General features: G+C 46.7%; 1 protein-coding gene across 1 annotated transcript in view; it reads left to right on the forward strand.

Annotated features, from left to right (window-relative positions):
• Positions 1-15,509, forward strand: part of THBS4 (thrombospondin 4) — a 41,384-nt gene extending 25,875 nt beyond the window's left edge. Inside the window, exons 10-22 of the mRNA XM_075447092.1 lie at positions 213-365; positions 1,717-1,821; positions 2,053-2,160; positions 3,633-3,792; positions 4,473-4,591; positions 5,406-5,458; positions 7,464-7,657; positions 7,933-8,111; positions 9,022-9,070; positions 9,170-9,366; positions 9,885-10,057; positions 13,171-13,310; positions 15,303-15,509. Coding sequence (XP_075303207.1) covers positions 213-365; positions 1,717-1,821; positions 2,053-2,160; positions 3,633-3,792; positions 4,473-4,591; positions 5,406-5,458; positions 7,464-7,657; positions 7,933-8,111; positions 9,022-9,070; positions 9,170-9,366; positions 9,885-10,057; positions 13,171-13,310; positions 15,303-15,364 — 1,692 coding nt within the window. The 3' untranslated portion in view covers positions 15,365-15,509. The remainder of the gene's footprint in view (positions 1-212; positions 366-1,716; positions 1,822-2,052; positions 2,161-3,632; positions 3,793-4,472; positions 4,592-5,405; positions 5,459-7,463; positions 7,658-7,932; positions 8,112-9,021; positions 9,071-9,169; positions 9,367-9,884; positions 10,058-13,170; positions 13,311-15,302) is intronic.
• The last annotated feature ends 3,820 nt before the right edge of the window (positions 15,510-19,329 follow it).

The following is a 19,329-nucleotide window of genomic DNA, read 5'->3' on the forward strand; positions in this document are numbered from 1 at the left end:
GGAGTTGGGTGTGTTTTCCAGCGTGCACTGTGGGAGCCAAACCTGAATTTCATGTAGAAAATAAAGTTTGTTCACAGTGCAAGAGGCCTCAATGGATTAAAAACTACGTTTGCACAGCATAAGCAGTGTGACATGAATCTCGCCCACATGCTTGCTTTAAAAGAAAAAGGAGTCCTGTTAAAAGGCTGGCTAGTAACTTTCTGTTCTTACAGGGGTCTTACCACTGTGGCCAGTGCAAACCAGGGTATACAGGAGACCAAGTCCGGGGATGCCAGGCTGAGAGGAGCTGTAGAAGTCGAGCCCTCAATCCATGCAGTGTCCATGCCCGTTGTATTGAGGAGAGGCGAGGAGAGGTGACGTGTATTGTAAGTTCATAAATTCATGCGTTTGTACAGTGAAAAATAGCTTTTTTAGGCTGGAACTGGGCAAGTCTTTGTGGTCATTTTACACAATTCTAACCAGGTTGTGGCACACTGGCCCAGAACATCTTCAAAAATAACCAGGCTAAGTCTGTCTTGCAATTGTTTTTTTCTTGCAGCATGTCTGTAAGGCAGCCATACTTGTGTACTGTATTTACAGTGTCTGTAATTAGATCTTTTGGGAATGGCTTTTATAGATATTCTGTAGTCTCCTCAGAAAGTGCCATCAAGTATCACTTTACAGAAGACATCACAAGAGCAAATTCCTCTCCTGGCGCTCAGCTACATAGCTGTGAGTAGGGATCCTCTCTGCACACTCAGCATGCTTGTATTTGCCTGCTGATAGAAATCATATTTTTCCAAGTGAGACCCCAGATTCTAGGCACAGGTGGGCTGTACTGTGCTTTCCAATCTTGGGAGCAGAGGAGCACTAAGTGGGATATGAACTTCCATTGTAAGAGTCTAACTGAAGTATGTTACTTAGTTTTTCCAACTTGCAAGGGGAAACAAGAGACTAATCCTGTGTCCTAAATTTGGGTACAGTGCGTGCTTCTACTAGCACTTGCTTTGGTCTTATTTTTAAGTACATCTATTTGAAATAAGAAAAATCTACGATATTTGAAGTGTGTGCTCTAATGGGAAGATGCGTAGATACTTGTGTTAGGCAAGTCCTCGTTTTAAGGGGAGGCCAGAGTTCAACAAACAGTTTTATGCATGTATCTGCAGTTACAAATTAGGCAGTGTTTTGAAGCAGTACCAATTTAATTGGCTAGGAGAAACTTGTGTGCAGATGCACTTGCTTTGCTCATGCAAACTTAGTAACTGTCATCGCAGTTGTCTCTTAAAGCTTGCTCTAGTTGCAGATGTATTTTAGAGATACTGGACAAAACACAATCATCCCATCTAACCATGAGCCCCTTGCTGAGATGCTAGGTGCATATTCTGCTTAGGTCCCCTCTTTTCTTGTTCTCCACCTGCAGGTGAGGAACCAAAATTGATTCTTGACCAGTGTCTGAAAGACATCTGTAGCTCCCACTGAAATCATTAGGTGTTGCAGACACATATCACATTTAACATCGTCTTAGCTCTTTCTAACTGTGCTTAGAAATAAGGAGCTTGAAGCAAAGATTTTCTTTCCATATTGAGACATGCTGAAGCATACCTCATTGCACTTCAGTATCTGTTCATGCCTTCTGTATTTTAGTGTTTTCAAGGTTGATGTGGGGTTTCGCTTTTGAATATTGCTACAGTGACTCATTAACCTTTTGGTAGTACTACAGTGGTGTTTTATTGATAGTGTGGCATTGGCTGGGCTGGTGATGGTTATATTTGTGGAAAAGATGTTGACATCGATGGCTACCCTAATGAAGAACTCTCGTGCTCTGCTGATAACTGCAGAAAGGTAAGAAATTCTTCTTAATCCTATAATAATTTAGAGCGTGAAGGGGTGAAGAGGAAGAGTGGAAGAAACATGATCAGATGTATTAATATGTTTTCAAGTTATTGAATTCCTCTTCATAAATTGTATTAATTTTATTATTGATTAATTTAAACAGTAATAGAAAAAGTCATTAAAATTATGAAAGCATCCAGTTTACCTACGGAATGCCAGACATGTCTCATTTTTTTTTAGGACAACTGCAGATTTGTTCCAAACTCTGGACAAGAAGACGCCGATGGTGATGGGATTGGAGATGCCTGTGACGACGATGCGGATGGAGATGGCATTCCCAATGAGCAGGTGCTGTGCATAGATCAGGCTGCAGGGGTCTGTGCAAACAGAAGGATTTCACGTTACTGCAATAGGCATTGATTTTGAAATGTGGTTCACTACTATTTGCCACAGATTATCCCACACTCATCACTGTCAGCAGCTCTCTAAATCCAGTCTTTTTCTTTCATACAATGCTTGCTATTATAAGACCTAACAAAAAAGAGGCTGTCTCACCCAGCCTTAAATCCCACCAGTGTGTACTCCACTATTATATTTTAACATTGAATTCTAGAGCTTTTTATATACAAAACTTGTGTCCTTCTGTCATGCTGACCTGTAGCATGGCCTTCAGGAATATTACTTGCATTAATGTCTTTATTTTTAAAGAGCAGGCTGACCTGACATCACATTCCATGAGAGATCCAAACCCCACATAAATTAATAGGTGTCTTGCCAATAACTTGAAAAAGCTTTGACTCCTGTTCTCAAAGAGGTTTCCATGTGGGTACACTACTGAAGAATATAGCAGAGAATAAATTCAGACCGTAAAAGCTCTTTGGTGTTCACCCCGTATCTTCACATGCCTGCTGTTGTTCTGCATTAAGATCCTTCTGTGGTATTGCTTCATGCACTTCCAAGGAAGGCGGGAAGATCACTGTGTCCAGGGTGCGAATGTCCATGTGGAGCTAGGGCAGACTAGTGATCACAGAAGGTCTGTCCCAGGCTGTTTTGCCACAGAGGTGAACCCTAAATTCCGGTAGCTTGAAACAACTGGTTTTATTAATGCTCTATAAGGAAAGATGATAAATCGTCCTTCAACTGTAAATCTATATGCAGGTTCAGCGCCTTTGCAATCAAGTAACTTCTATGTTGTTGCTAAGCTCTGTTCTGCTTCCATGTGTGCAAGAGGATGAGGTCATGGGTGTACTAGATGGGAGAGGAAAGTTTACATCCCTTTGAAATAAAATTTTCTCCATATGCCTGCTGATGGCTTTAGAGAGTCAATAGCAGCCTGGCTGACAGAAAAATAAGACTTGAACATTTTTGCGTCAAAAAGTGCTTTTTTTCCCAAGTGTTTCAGCTTTGGTTTGAGTCTCTACCAGGAGGGGGCACCCGCCTTTCACCAAGAGCATCTACAAACCCTGTCGGGGTCTCTGACTTCGCCTCTTGAGAAGGACAGTGTAAGAAAGCCGAGGCACCAAAACAGGTTGCTCACTGTGGATGCATCTGAAATCAGAATCAGAAGTCAAAGTTATAAATAAAACCTTATGATACTGGGTATTTATGTTTAGAATTCCCACGGTGTGGTTCAAAGCAGAGCTTTGAGGAGCGAGTCAAATCTGATCCAGAGCTAATATTCACATAAAATGTCAAACTGCTCACAATAATAAGCTTTTGAGAAAGTAGAAATAAATACAAGAGTTATATAAATCCACTAAAGTAGAAATTCAGGATTTGGAGCCCATTTCATGTCTGATTTGGATCTGTGTCTCTTGCAGGATAACTGTGTCTTGGCTCCCAATGTTAACCAGAGAAATGGCGACCAAGATATCTTTGGAGATGCTTGTGACAACTGCCGCAATGTCCTGAATAATGACCAGAGGGACACAGATGGTGATGGGAAAGGAGATGCTTGCGATGATGACATGGATGGAGATGGTTGGTAGTTCTTCACTTCCAGCTTCTGATGTTCTTGAAACTTGCCCAGAACATGCCGTCTGTTAGGAGATTTCCTGTCACCCACTGCAACACTCTATCTTTCTTCGTGAAACCTGTCTTTGGAATACTTTTCATTTAGATTAATGTATATCTTTTATCCTCCATTGGAAGCACTGAACACTGTAACAGGTAAACCACGGCCGTGTTTTTACGTATCAGTTACGGTCATTGGTCATTCAGTAATTCCCTAAAGGTGCAAACATGTCCCAGAGTATCCAGCTGCTGCCTGTCCCAGGTGACCAAGAGCTACATAATGTATTATTTTCATTGCTGTAGGAGGCTTGAAAGAAGTGAAAAAATCACAGCCCTTCAAATGTAGTAACGAAGATGAAACGTCCCATCCTGTAAGCTGTGATACAGGAACAGGATAGAATAAATAGTGTGCAATAAATGAAGTGTGTGTGATGGGTTGACAGCTGTTCTTTAGCAAGGTGTTTCTAACTTCTGTTAAATGAATGGATGCACACAGAAGAAACATTTGCTGTGCAGGTTTATAATGCCATTGCAAGATAAAGTAGTCGCTGAAAAGGAGTAGTCTCTTTACTGTTCTTGATGTTTATGTTGTCCAAAAACAAATACTGGAATTGTTTTTAACTAACACCCAATCTGCTTTTCACTAGGTATTAAGAACCTTTTGGATAATTGTCAGAGGATCCCCAACCAAGACCAGGAGGATAAGGACAATGATGGTGTTGGTGATGCCTGTGACAGCTGCCCTACAGTCAGTAACCCAAACCAGGTTAGCAGGCAGAAGGAAAAAATACCCTCGTTCAGGGAGAGGGACTGCTGAGGTCCAAAAAAATGCAGGAGAATGAGGCACTCCATGCAGCCATAGTATTTCTCTTTTAATACTATGTATTCAGGAAAGTTTTATGGAGCTTCAAACTCTCCTGACACGGGAGAGGGGAGCCACCAGCTGTATTCTCATAGCCTGGGATGTTGTTAGACCTCTGCCCTGCCAGTGTCCTCTGCTGTCATCCTCTGAAATGTGAGCATGCTCCTGTCCCACAGAGTCCAATGCCAGACCCCTCACAGGGGTGTGATTTAGTTAACACTTGGTATTTCTTTAATTAGGACAAAATCCTGGTGTCCTTATTTAGCAAAACTTTCACTGCTCCTAGGTGAGAAATCAGTGACACTTTTCATATGTTTTGAATTCTGATTAAGCCCCTTGTGAGTTACAAAAAATGCTATAAACTTTAAAGATACATGGTAGATTTTTAAAGCTGCTTAAGAAATAAACCTTGGCTAGAAATGAGGGTTACCTGTTTTCAGTAGTTTAGAAATCTTGCATGAACTACTCACCTTGCTTGAACTGCTCCAATCAAATTTAACCCTGTTCATTCATTGTCTGTTTTTTTTTTTTCTTTAACAGAACTAACTTTTTTGGTTAGATGGATGATGCAAACAAGAAAATATGTTTTGTAAAATAAATGTTTTTCCATGCTTTTATTTTAATTGTATTTGTTTTGGTTGTGTTTTGGTGTAATACTGCCATTTTAATGGATGCTGTCAGCAGCTGACACAGGAGATTTCTCTGTTTCCTCTTACAGTCAGATGTTGACAATGACCTGGTTGGAGATTCCTGTGATACCAATCAGGACAGGTATGCTTTGTTATGGCTTGTAACTGCAGCAGGGAAGTGGAAGAGGCTAATCTTGAGCTGAAGCTTGCTAGTGATTCCTGGGGACCTGTAATCCCTCAGACTAGCCTGGATATAATTCCACTACCTCCTCAAAGAGGTGTTATTTCAAAAACAATGTTATGATTTATCAGCCCGGTTGGTTCACTTCGCTGTAGCAGTACAGTGACGGAGCCCTTCACCTTTAGCCCCGTGCTTGCACAGGCTTCCTATGAGTTCCTGTGGAAGTGACCTCCAGAGCAGTTCTCTGGCTGGAAAACGCAGAGCACTGCTCAGAGCATCTTAGTGAGGTAACATCTTTCTTCTTTTCTTTATTTTTCATTCCCCTTTTCTTTCTTTTTTTCTTTAGCAGAAATTTCACAGTTAATGGCTGTACGTTTTTCCGTAAGGACCTAGTCTTTCAGAAACAGAATTCTGTTACCAAGCGTAAAACATTTTCTTTAGCACGGCAAGAGTGTCAGGGCTCCTCTGTGGCTTTTACATGCCCTGAGCACTCAGAGGAGCATGTCCCATGACAAACTGCTAACACCTGGCTGGAAGAAGCTTCTGCATAACCGGCTGTGGGGGTGGCAAGTCCTCCCCAGACCCCGCGCTCCTCACTTAAAGCAAGAGGAAAGGGAAGTGACAAATCCTGTGCTGGCACAGCATTTCTCCGGCCACAGGCAGCTGCAGGGTCTCGCTCCAGGGCCGCTGGTGGTTGCTGCTCTCTGGGCTGATAAGTGTGGGGAGCCCTCTTTCCTGCCTGTGCGGGGAGCATTCCCAGCCTTGGGCCTCCAGCTCGGAGCTGGTTTACTTTTAAGTAGATATGGCCTTGTTCTTATCTTGTTTTAAAAAAGGATGTATTTTCTTCTTTTTCCCCTCAAACCTAGCTAATATGTGTGAAGCATTGCCTGGTGGAAATGCTGTAGCTCTGCCTGAGGTTAATCTTCCAACAGGTATATGCACGTGGTCCTCATTGCTTTTTATCTCAAGAATGTGCAGACATTAGTTGCTCTGACCTGAAATTGAAGTGCCTTTCTTAAGCAGGGAGAGATAGGTGGGAATATACATAGCTATAAGTTGCCGCACTGCCTTAGTTTGGCTGTGTGCCACTTCTGCTCTGCCTGTGCTGGGCAAAATCTGCTGAGGGGAAACATGCCTGCTTATCATCAGAAGCCATGTCGTTTATGGTGTGTGTACAAAACACACCTGACTTCAGGCCTTTTTTTTGCACAGATACACTTAAATGTTGGCATGGAGAAGCAAGGCAGCTACCCCATAACTTCCAAAACCTTTTCCACAGTCTGTGTCCCCGTTCCTGGTAGCTCTTTACTGTAAGCAGCTGATGCACCCATGGGCTGGAGGTGTGCTGGGGAGCTACAGACTCTCTCCTCTCTTTCTGACCTTGCAGCTCCTCTGTGGGACTGCCATGTACAAAACTTCCCATGCAGCAGGGTGAAAGTGGTGCTTATTTTCAAACAAGTCTGATTCCAGAGCTCATGCAAAGTCTCCCATAAACTTTCATTCATGCTCACGCCTGCACGTTGAGCACCAACACACTTGTGGACAACATGTGTGACAAGGGACACCAGCTGTTGAGCCCTTGCTGTCTCCTGGATGCCTTTTGATTGGTGACGCTGAACTTGTTGGATGAGCCTTACACGCTCTTTAGGAGTGGACGTCATTTGGTATCTCGGGCTCTGGTGTCATTTCCCACTCCATGTAAGGCTTCTTTTTCTTTTCCTTATTGGAGTATTTTCATAGCTCCAGGCTTATTCTTCATCTTTCTGCCACCTTGCCATACGGCCTCTGTTCCGTGTCTCCTTGCTGTTCAGCCAGCCGAGCAGCACCAGGTCGTGGTGCTGCACGGGTCTGTTTCCAGCTCCGGGCTGCCTCCGGCACATTTTCCACTCTGGTACCTGTGCTGTCCCCAATGCAGAGGCAGGAGCTGATGCTGGCATGCCATTTCTTTTTGTGTCTGTGCTCACAGCGATGGCGATGGGCACCAGGACAGCACAGACAACTGCCCCACCGTCATTAACAGCTCCCAGCTGGACACAGATAAGGACGGGTTGGGTGACGAGTGTGATGAGGATGATGATAATGATGGCATTCCTGACCTCTTGCCCCCGGGCCCTGACAACTGCAGGCTGGTCCCTAACCCAGGCCAGGAAGATGATAATGGTAAGGTGGGCGTTCTAGGAGCCATTTTGGTGCTTAAGAACTACATCCACATGTGCACCAGGGTCCAACACAGTCACCACATGTGCGTACGCTCATCCCAGGAGGGACCCCAACACACAGGGGTCAAGGCAGGGGTCCTCAGGTCCCCTCCTTGGGCACTGCAGCCATCGGGGCTGAGACTCCACCTGCTTCTCAGACACCCTGATCCTGTGGCTCGGCCAGGTGTGACTACTTGCTGCACCATAAATCTGCTTTCCCTTCTCTGATGCATTCAGGTGATGGAGTCGGGGATATCTGCGAGTCTGATTTTGACCAGGATACAGTGATTGATCGGATCGATGTGTGCCCTGAGAACGCAGAGATCACCTTGACAGACTTCAGGGCCTATCAGACCGTGGTGCTGGACCCAGAGGGGGATGCACAGATTGATCCCAACTGGGTGGTTCTGAACCAGGTAAAAATACATTTGGTCTTTCTTACCTGTCTGAGAAGATAATTTGAAAACCACAGCAAAGCGGTCTCTGTAATTGCTGGGCCTTTGGCAAACAAGTGAAAAGTGGAAGCTGTTGATTAGTTGACTATTTTAGGGGAGTTACAATGAAGGAACTGTCTTTTAGCATATGATAGCTTGAAGCTTGATGCTTCTAGTAATCTAAAATACAGGCTGGTCAACTTGTTCTGGGTGGATTTCACTGCTGCCAGGTCAGCAAATATGAGACATTTGTGTCACCCTGTTGAAATATTTCTGTAGCAAACAGTTTCATGAATCCTTTCAAGAATTTGAAAGTACAACCCGCTGTATAGCAGAGTATTTGCTCCTAGATGGAGTCCAATAACTGTTATTTACACTAACAAATTTTAGCCTTCAGGAAGCTAGTGTGTTCTGAGTCACAAGGAATGTGCAATTTGTTCCCACTGCCAAAGTCTCTGCCAAGCCAGCTGAGACGTATACACCTTCCTTAACCTAGTCCTGGCAGTCAGTTTAATCCCAAACTCCATGATCAAACTGTATGAGCTGAGCATTATAAAAGCTCTCTTCCACACCCCAGCTGCCTTCCCACCCGCCCCAGTCTGTTTGCCAATTCTGGCCCTGGTCAGTGATTTCCAGAAGATTGGGGCAGGGAAAGAAAGTATCAGTATGGCCAGTTCTGCAATGGGAAAAGAAAAATCCGTCCTGACTCAGGGCATACAGCAGCTGAAACATCAGTATCTGATTATAGTTCTCGTTTTAATTCAAAGCTAGTGTTACAGACATGCAGTGAACACACAGAGGAGACGGATGGAGGGGGTGCTAGAGGGAGGCCAGAAGAGGCTGCCAGGCTTAGTGAACCCAACTAGTCACGCATGCTAATTTACTCTTGCAGGGCATGGAAATTGTGCAGACTATGAACAGCGATCCTGGCCTTGCTGTTGGTACGTACCCCTTTCTGAGATTCAAGTATTACAGCAGAAAACTTAAAGCATGTGAACGCATTTTCTGCAGACTTGTTTTTAACCTGCGTGTATTCTCAGGTTACACAGCTTTTAATGGTGTTGACTTTGAGGGCACTTTTCACGTGAACACAGTGACAGATGACGACTACGCTGGCTTTATTTTTGGTTATCAAGACAGCTCTAGCTTTTATGTGGTGATGTGGAAACAAACGGAACAGACGTACTGGCAAGCGACTCCCTTCAGAGCTGTTGCAGAGCCCGGCATTCAGCTGAAGGTACTGGTCTTGGCTCCTGGCTGGGGACACGGTGGTCACCACAGCCTGGCTATGCCATCGTGCCGTGAGTTGGCCATGCCATGCCGCCATCGGACTGTGATGGGCTAAGCCATGGTGCCATGCATTGACCAAGCCATCACACTGTGTGTTGGACATACTGCCTGGCCGATGTTCTCTCCCAGCATCAAAATGGCCAAGTCAGGTGGCTGCCACACAGCCCTGTTAATAGCACCATTTTTTAAGGAACTTCATCTCCAGTCTTGCCCCTGCTCATCAGTTGGGGCGTTTAGTCTCTGCTCTGATTGTGCTCTGACTATAACTGGGCAAATTGCCTCCTTCTCCTTGGCCCAGGCACTCAGCTGCTTTTCCATGCAAGCAGTGGCTGCGATTGTGCAAGAGACGTTAGGGGCCTGTGAGCAGGAGGGAGGGTGCTTCTGCAGACCTGTTCCCCACGACAGAAAGAGCTCCTCAACGTGACATTTCTCTGTGGTCAGCACTGGAAAATTGTGTTTCTGCAGGCTGTGAAATCCAAGACAGGCCCTGGCGAGCACCTCCGCAACTCCCTCTGGCACACGGGGGACACCAGTGATCAGGTCAGGCTGCTGTGGAAGGACCCTCGAAACGTGGGGTGGAAAGACAAAGTCTCCTACCGCTGGTTCTTGCAGCACAGACCCCAGATTGGTTATATCAGGTAAGAGAGGAGAGGACAGATCAGGTGAGTACAGACACACGTCTGCCTAAACTGTTGTTTCTCAACACCTAATTCAGATGACAATCTGGGAATTTACAGTATGTCTGGGCTTTGCACTGATGGAGCCTTACAACAGGCTGGACTTGTGAGCTTCAGCCTGCAGGTCTTTTCCTAGGAAAGACCATTCCAAGCTAAGCCGGTTTCTAACTGAAGTTTTCTACCAGCTGGCTGTTGTAACTATGTCCTACCCTAAGAAGCCATTTTCTGGCTTTAATACGCAGTTTTCCAAGCTACTACTGGTCAGTGAGCTGAAAAACAATGCATTTCAAAATTTCTTCATTTTGATCATTTAGAAAATTTTTTGCTGGAATTATGATAGTTTATTTACGTATTCCAGGATCACAGAATCACAGAATCACAGAATAGTAGGGGTTGGAAGGGACCTCTGTGGGTCATCTAGTCCAACCGCCCTGCCGAAGCAGGGTCACCTACAGCAGGCTGCACAGGATCTTGTCCAGGCGGGTCTTGAATATCTCCAGAGAAGGAGACTCCACAACCTCCCTGGGCAGCCTGTTCCAGTGCTCCGTCACCCTCAGAGGGAAGAAGTTCTTCCTCATGTTCAGACGGAACTTCCTGTGCCTCAGTTTGTGCCCATTGCCCCTTGTCCTGTCACTGGGCACCCCTGAAAAGAGTCTGGCCCCATTCTCCTGACACCCACCCTTCAGATATTTGTAGGCATTTATAAGGTCCCCTCGCAGCCTTCTCTTCTTCAGGCTGAACAAGCCCAGTTCCCTCAACCTCTCCTCATAGGGGAGATGCTCCAGTCCCCTCACCATCCTCGTAGCCCCGCGCTGGACTCTCTCCAGTAGCTCCTCATCTTTCTTGAACTGGGGAGCCCAGAACTGGACAGAGTACTCCAGATGAGGCCTCACCAGGGCAGTGTAGAGGGGAAGGAGAACCTCCCTCGTCCTGCTGGCCACACTCTTCTTGATGCACCCCAGGATTCCATTGGCTTTCTTGGCAGCCAGGGCACACTGCTGGCTCATGGTTAACCTGTCGTCCACTAGGACACCCAGGTCCCTCTCCGCAGAGCTGCTCTCCAGCAGGTCCACCCCAAGGCTGTACTGATGGATGGGGTTGTTCCTCCCCAGGTGCAGGACCCTGCACTTGCCCTTGTTGAGCCTCATCAGGTTCCTCTCTGCCCAACTTTCCAGCCTATCCAGGTCGCGCTGAATGGCAGCACAGCCTTCTGGTGTATCTACCACTCCTCCCAGTTTGGTGTTGTCAGCAAACTTGCTGAGGGTACGTTCTAACTCTTCATCCAGGTCGTTGATGAAGAAGTTAAACAAGACTGGGCCCAGTACTGACCCCATCAAAGTTGTCCACTTAAGGGTTGTGAGCCTAACTAAGATCACTAATTATCCTGATGCGATAGATTTAAGATTATGAAGCAGATATTCAGAAAGTTTGTCAAGGCTATGTAATGCATGTTATCTATTCTTATTTTGTTATTTGGGAAAAAAAAAAATTGTTTAAAAAAAGTTCACCATTCAGGAGTAAATGTTTCCCTCTGCAACATCCAGATCAGCAGGAATCATATCTGCAGATCAAGGTTAATGTTAAAATGCAAAATAAACTGCTCTGGCATCATCAGCTCGGGTTTCGCAGCCTTGTAATAGAACAGATATACAGATAAGTCAGTTGTTCTTCAAAAAGTCACCATCCTGCAGCTGAGATGTAGTAACTTGGTGGTATAATTATTCCACTGCGGAGCATCATCTTTAGCAGTAATTAGAGTGAGCATGTTTGACTTTACGCTGAAATGCATTAAGAACATTTATACTGTCAATTGTCGTCTCCCAGCCACAGGGCAGAAGTGAATACATTTTCAGTGGGAACTTTTCTTTAGACCAAGCTCTTCGTGAAGCTGCTTCACAAGCAAACATCTGCCTGTGGCTGCAGTCTCTCTAGCCAGCCTAATTAATGCCCCCTGCAACTGGGAAAGGTGGCAAAGTCAGTGTCACAGAACCCTTCAAAAACTAAAGGCAGCCAGGCCTAAAGCGAACCTCTGCCAGCTCTCCGTCCGCATCTCGCTCTGGCCTGTTTGGGCCAGATGCCACAGACCATAATGTGTCTAGCAGCGGTTTTCCGACGCTTCAAGAAAGCTTAGGAAAAAGTCACTTGAGTCAGCTTCTGCCACGGAAATTTGAAAGACAACAAGTTCTGTTCATTGTACAGATACTTTTGAACTGCCTCAGCAAATCAGGAAATAAACTCAGGAACATAACAGGAATTGGGTTTTTGTTTCTTACTTTATGAAAAGACACAGGAACTTTCCTTCCCTTCATCACTTGCTGTTTTCTAGTGTGTCAGACCAGCAGTGTCCTCATCCAAAACAGGGCCCTCCAGGCTCACCATGCTGTCTGCCATTCACCCAGTGCCCCAGAGGCTGAGGCCTTGGTGTAGACGGGGCTGCAGCAGCTCAGCTGGCCCCAGCGTGGTCCTGCTCCAGCCCTCAGCACAGGGCGCACGTTGGGAAGCTGGCAGGGCACAGCTTTCCCAGGGCAGTGCGGGAGTTTACTGATGGGCTTCTAACCAGAAGATGCCAGATCATCAAAACTGTTCCTGGAATTAATTATATTAACTTTTTTAGAGAAATCTCATGGTCAAGTTTAAGATTCCAAATGGTTCATTTGAAACTTTGCCTGTTTTTAAAAAAAGGAGAAGTTTAGCTGTGTGAGACAGTGTGTCTGGCCTTCTTCAGCCGATCTAATCTGGTTCTCCCTTTCTCCTGTAAATATCAACTGTGGAAATTTTCAAGAGCTAAAGCTCTCAGCCTGACTGACTATGGGAAAAAACATTCCAAGGCCTTTGTAGGATGTGTGAAGAAACAACGGCCACCAAAACACCCTCCCTGCCCAGCTCTTGGCAGCGTGCAGCATTGCTCCGGTTCCCAGCCCACAGAGGAGCTATCTTACCTGCTTTTTCTCGCCTGGGCTAGATGGGAGGATAGCATGTCCAAGGCTAGAGTCACCATGGATAACAACATGACTTTAACGAATGTTGTGCCCTTGGAAAAGAACTAACAGACCTTCTGTTTGCTTTCACTTCAGGGCGAGGTTTTATGAAGGCTCTGACCTTGTGGCAGACTCTGGTGTAACCATAGACACCACAATGCGTGGAGGACGGCTTGGAGTTTTCTGCTTCTCTCAGGAAAACATTATTTGGTCCAACCTGAAATATCGCTGCAATGGTAATGTTGCTCTTATGTCGTTTTAACTAACAACTAACAAGTGACCATGAAGAACCAGTGGTGTGGCTGTTGGATTAAGCCGTTTTGCATCCTTTCCTTTGCTTTTCATTTACAAGTTATTCACAGCTGTGAAACGCCTCCCCTGACACCAGCAGCACGCTGCAGCCCAGCCAAAGGGGAACTAACACCTCACCACCGCTCCTCCCAGAGCAGTCACTCCGCTGCAGAGACTGTGCCAACTAAGTAGTATAGCTGTCATCAGAGAATTAGAAGCGTTATTTAAAACCAGCCAACTGTGAGAGCTGTACACGCACAATATACTGAGGCCGTCATGTACGTAGGATGCCTCGAGCTCTGAAAACAAGGTGAAATAAATCTGGAGAGCCGGTGGGATCAGTCACCGGGCGCCAGTGTCACACATGTACTTGCTGGTTGCTTGTGTCTGTAGGGGCACAAGATCGTAAGATGCCCTTGCTCCCATGGAGGAATCCTTCTCAGACTCTGTGGGAGCGCGCTGGCTCGTTCCTCTTGGGATAAGAAAGAGCCTCGCAGCTCAGCCCGGATCTCCCACTACACAGAATAACTCAAACCTTGGTCGCTCACACAGAAGCTGATCACGTCAGGGTACTTCTGCCCTGGCAGCAGTTGAGCTAGCTTGCAGTGGGGTTGGAGGGGCTACCCCCCTCCTCTCAGCATCAGCCCCTACCTAACGAAGGCAGCCTTAGGAAAATAAGTTACCAGCCAAGCTGGAATAGTTTCCTTGCCTACTTTCTGTGGATCCAAGAAGCCCGGGCCAGGTTTGCAGTGGGCACCACCACTGCACTGCCAGACCCTGGCTCTGTGGTTTGTTCTGGTGATGGACCCTGGTTCTTGGGCACTCCGTACACCTAGGCTAGCACTTGCAGGTCGTGGTTAAACAGGAGAACCTCTAGACAGTGGTGCTTACAATTAAAAATTACTTGATAAGAGTCTCAAACAGTATGTGATATCCCAGAAAGCATGTTTCAAAGCTGCCACTGAAGTTGCAGAGACTTTCCGTACAGGGAACAAGCAGTGACTTCGCTGCAGGTGCTGTAGTAAGCCAATGAAACCCACTCAGTGAAGTCTCTGGAGTCCCCAGGTATCCGTGCTTTCATTTCAGACAAGTTCCTACATTTGCAGATGAAGCTTAAAAAGAATTCTCAAGCCTCAAAAAAAGAAATTATTAACAAAAAAGTAAATGAATTACCCCTTTTTTTGTATATGACCGTTTTTTTGTGTATAAAACTTCCTTTTTTGAGTTTAGCATTACCTGTCCAGCATCAGAGTGGAAATAACCAAAGCTGAGGTCAGGCAGTTGAACTTCATTGATGTGGCTCCGTCTTTGGCTGCAGCTTTAGCTCTGCAGTTAGCTCTGTGGCTCTCCAGATAAAATGTTCTGGGATCTGGCAAAAGCACACTGCAAACTCAATGCTTCGGACAGAACCGTGGTTATGCTTATGACACTGACCCATCTCCGGCTCCCTTCGCCAGTTCTGAAGTTCTTCTACCAGTTGCTGTTGGTCCTTGGGTTAATGTTTCTGTCCGTCCTTGTGGGAAACCATCACAGGGCAGTTGAGTTAGGATACATGAGAAATAGAGGCGCTGACGATACAAATGTGTCTGGGGTGCAGAGCAAGACAACCACTTTTTCTGCCTTTCTGGTTAGCATTTAATAAATAAAGATGTAGGAGTGGAAGCCACAAAACTTTTGGTTAGAAATGTCATTTGAAGATTGACAGTTCTCCGTTATGGGCTGGCACTGTAGCACTCACTGTCTTGTTAGCCTCTCTCTGCTTGTCAGTGGTGTACAGCTAAAACTGAAAACATTCCCAGTCCGTTCTTAATGTGTAAACAAAAGAGAGGGCATGTTAACTACAAAAAAAAAAAAAAGTAGGTGGGTAATTCATTAATTTAAGTGCTCCTTGATTTTGTCAGAAAAGACTAAACTTCTGCATATTTTCCTGTTTTCAGACACCATCCCAGAGGACTTTCAAGAATTTCAAGCTCAGCAATTTGGCGTTGGGGATATTTAAGAAGGCAAACTAACATTGCTATTGCGAACAATAAAACAATATATTTTAAATCCTTATATGATTGTTGTTGCAAGAGTGCACACTGCCGCTTGTTCTTATTGATGTGACTATGTCAGACCTTTTTTTGTATAAAAGAGAAAATAAAAAGGAAACAAAATAAACTGGGGTTTCACTTGTTTTCAAATTTGCCCTAAAATCTAGGCAGCAGCATGTAACAGAATGACACTTGCTTAAAACATTCTCAGGAGAAGTTTGAATCTATTGCCATTTTAGATTCACTATTAAACAGGGTGGGGAAGAAAGCGCAGTTTTGTCTGTCTGTCTGGAATGTGTCAGAAACAACAGGTTGCATCCGGGCATGAAGTGGCTGGGAGCTGTCTGGCTAAGCCAAGGGCTTCTTAATACCCTTCCAGGAAAAAGTTTTATCTCCTTTAGAGCTGCTGCCTCCTATGGAGACTGAGTTACCTTTGGCAGACCTCAGATCCTAAGCACTCTGTTAGACCTCCCTGCCCTCCCACTCCCAGAAAACTGAGTAACACTACCACATCCTGTAAAGCAAAAAAGGCTGAAGCTGACTAGAGGGCGTTGCAGTCACATCTCATGACTTGCACGGGACAAAAACAAAAGACATACAGAGATAAATGGAGAATCACCTATAGAGAGAAAATAATCCTTTCACATACACAAAGCAGGCTTTGACACGCTGTCCCCACTCAGGGCTAAGCTCTCTCAGCAGGTACCACAATCTTATGAAAATAAGTCACCAAATTAAAGATCCAAAACACTGAATTAAATGCTAGTAACCATTAGGAAAGGACTGGAAAACAAAAAGCCAAAAAAAATGTATCACAATGCACTCTGTAATTTGAAGTGTAGAAAGGGATTGGATACCATGTACATTTCTACTGCATCCTTTTGCAAAACGGAGCTAGGAAAGGAGGGGACAACAAGCTCCAAGGACAGCTGCAGAGAAGGATATTGCAGCCTGCAGGATAATTACTTTAAAAAGGACAATGGGAAACAGTGCTTCAGCCTGGGGGGAGGGAGGAAATACACAGAGGGAGAATACAGTGAGGTTTTCAAAAATCAGAAGTAGCCTTCAGAAAATGAACAGCCATGGCTGTTTCCCAGCACAAGAACACAGGGGAAATGCTGAGTTAAATTATCAGGTGAGAGTATCAAAACAAAAGAAGTTTCCTGTTCTCACTACAATAAAAATACCCTTAAGGTTTATGGTGCTATCAAGTGCTTCGGCTAGAGGAAGAGTTTTCATCGTGTGCTCATCCACCATTGCCCGAGCTTTTGGGAGCAGCGTGGCACTGAGACCTGTCCCACAAGGGAACCCAGGGTCCCACAGCACAGAGCACAACGCAGGAGTGTTACCTTGGCATAGGGATTCATCATGAAAAGTCCTCCAGTTTCAGTCCTCCTGTCCCCTTGGCTTCACCAAACCCAACTTCACTCACCAGGTTTTCAACACAGGGCTGAAAGGATAGTTATTTTGCAGCCACACAGAGGGCATTATCAAACCGTGCTTAAGAGATCAGAAAAAACATCTTTTCCTAGCTGAAGGCAGGCTGTAACTGCAGTATGGTTCCTCCATGAACAAGAACACAGACCATAAAGCAAATTTGCATCTTCCTTATCACGCATTTGCATTCCAATAGACAAGAGCCCCTTCTCCTGGCAGAACTCCTCTCTGAGCAGCGTGGGCGCAATCGTGCAGAGGGCAGTTGCCTCTGAGCCTCCCCGGCCCCCCCGGCTCTCCTCCTCCAGCTGCAGCGGCTGCCAGGGAGCGTTGCCGTTCGCCACTGCCCATTGCTACCTTCTGGCTTGCCCTTTTCCAGGCTCTCTTCCAGTCCATGCCACAGCCGTGGGCCACTGGACGCTGGAAGATGAGATGCAGGGTCTGGCTCTCCTGCTGTCGAAGGTAACAGCATGAAGCTGTGATCTTCCAGCCTTTCTCGACAGAAAACAGGTTGGCTTGCTCAGCTGGTGGCCACAGAAACCAGTCACACCTCAGCCAGCCAGAAATTTTATTTGTTTCGGAAGGTGCTGTTGGGACCTTACAATGGGATGCTGGAGCTCACTGCGTCTGTTGTGTGGACATACCAACTGCTGGGTAGACTGCAAGGTCAGAAACAGCAAAGTCTGGCTGCTGCAGACAAAGATTTGCCCCGGAGTCATAGCTCAGGCTTGGGAAACCTCCTGCCCCTCACATTTCCACCAGAGACTGTACAGTCCCTGCATGTAAGTGTTTAAACAAGCTCCTACTGCACCACCACCTCTTTCTGGACTACTGTGCAATGCAGGCATAGCTCCACATGTGCCCCATGCAATCCCACGCGTTTAAACCCAGCGTGTAGCTCTGTCTTGCTCCCACAGCCTGCACAGCTGGGCTGCGCTCAGCTGGGGCCTCAGCTGCGACTGCTTCGCAGTTCAGAGTCCTGAGGCTCCTGCACCTGGGTCTAACATCTCACCCAAGCTTAACTCTTTCCTGCGCGCTAAAAAAAACACGACAAGCACACTTCAAATGCTTCGGTTCCCTAAAATAGAATAGAATGGAGTATTTCAGTCAGGACTTACCACGATCATCTAGTCCAACCTCGTGACCACCTCAGGGCTGACCAGAAGTTAAAGTGTGTTGTTCATGGCATTGTCCAAATGCCTCAAACGCTGACAGGCCTGGGACATCGAGCACCTCCCCAGAAAGCCTGTTCCAGTGCTTGACCACACCGTCAGTATAGAAATGCTTCCCAACGTCCAGTCTAAACATCCCCTGGGACAGCTTTGAGCCATTCCCAGGCGTCCTGTCACTGGATCCTAGGGAGAAGAGATCAGCACCTCCCTCTCCACATCCCTTCCTCAGGAGGCTGCAGAGAGTGATGAGGTCACCCCTCATCCTCCTCTCCAAACTAGACAAGCCCACAGTCCTTGGACGCTCCTCACAGGACATACCTTCTAGCCCTTTCTCCAGCTTATTACCCTCCTCTGCATGCCTTCAAGGACCTTCACATCAAGCAGGGCCCTTGAACTGCATCCAGCACTCCAGGTGAGGCTGCACCAACGCTGAACACAGCGGCACAGTCACCTCTCCTGACCGGCCAGTTGTGCTGTGTTTGATGCACCCCGGGGTGTGGTTTGCCCTCTGGGCTGCCCAGGCACGCTGCTGGCTCCTGTGGAGCCGGCTGCCAGCCAGCACCCCAGGGCCTTCTCTGCAGGGCTGCACTCCAGCCATGCCTCTCCCAGCTCATACTTGTGCCCGGTGTGACTCCATCCCAGGTGCGGAATCCAGCACTTGGACTTGTTAAACTTCATCCCATTAAGTAGTTGCCCAGTGCTCCCATCTGCCTAGATCTCTCTGAAAGGCACCTTGTCCCTCAAGAGAGCCAACAGCACCTCCCTCGGCAAACTTGCTAATGGTGCATTCAACTCCTGCATTCAGATCATTGCCAAATAGATTGAACAGGACTAGCCCTGGAATTGAGGCCCGAGGAACATCGCTGGCAACTGGTCACCAGCCACATGTAGCCCCCTTCACTACAACCCCTAGCGCTCTGACCTTCAGCCAGTTCTCCATCCAGCTTACCCTGAACCCACTCATCTCCTGGTTTGACCAAACACCAGCAAAGGCATCCGGCTGGGACGCTGCAGGGTGGGGTGAAGGCAGGGATGGGGAGGCTGCCGAGCGAAGGTGCCGGCTCTCGCAGACCATCAGCACCACTCACAGCTGCTCTGTGCCTTGCACCTCAGCCACAACATGCAGCCTCCCAGCTACACGCACCAGAGCTGCACAGGGAACAGCAACCGCTGTTCAACCCTTTGAAACCCGGCCAGCAGTTTCTTGGACCCACAAGGAACCCGTGTCCCGGCGTGGGTCTGGTCAGCTGCATGGCATGGGTGCAGCCAGTACCGGCAGCCAGGCTGCAGCCAGACAGGCTGGAACAGGGCCCCACGACAGCCCG

The sequence above is a fragment of the Opisthocomus hoazin genome, chromosome Z, assembly GCF_030867145.1.
Source record: "Opisthocomus hoazin isolate bOpiHoa1 chromosome Z, bOpiHoa1.hap1, whole genome shotgun sequence".
NCBI classification, from domain to species: domain Eukaryota; kingdom Metazoa; phylum Chordata; class Aves; order Opisthocomiformes; family Opisthocomidae; genus Opisthocomus; species Opisthocomus hoazin.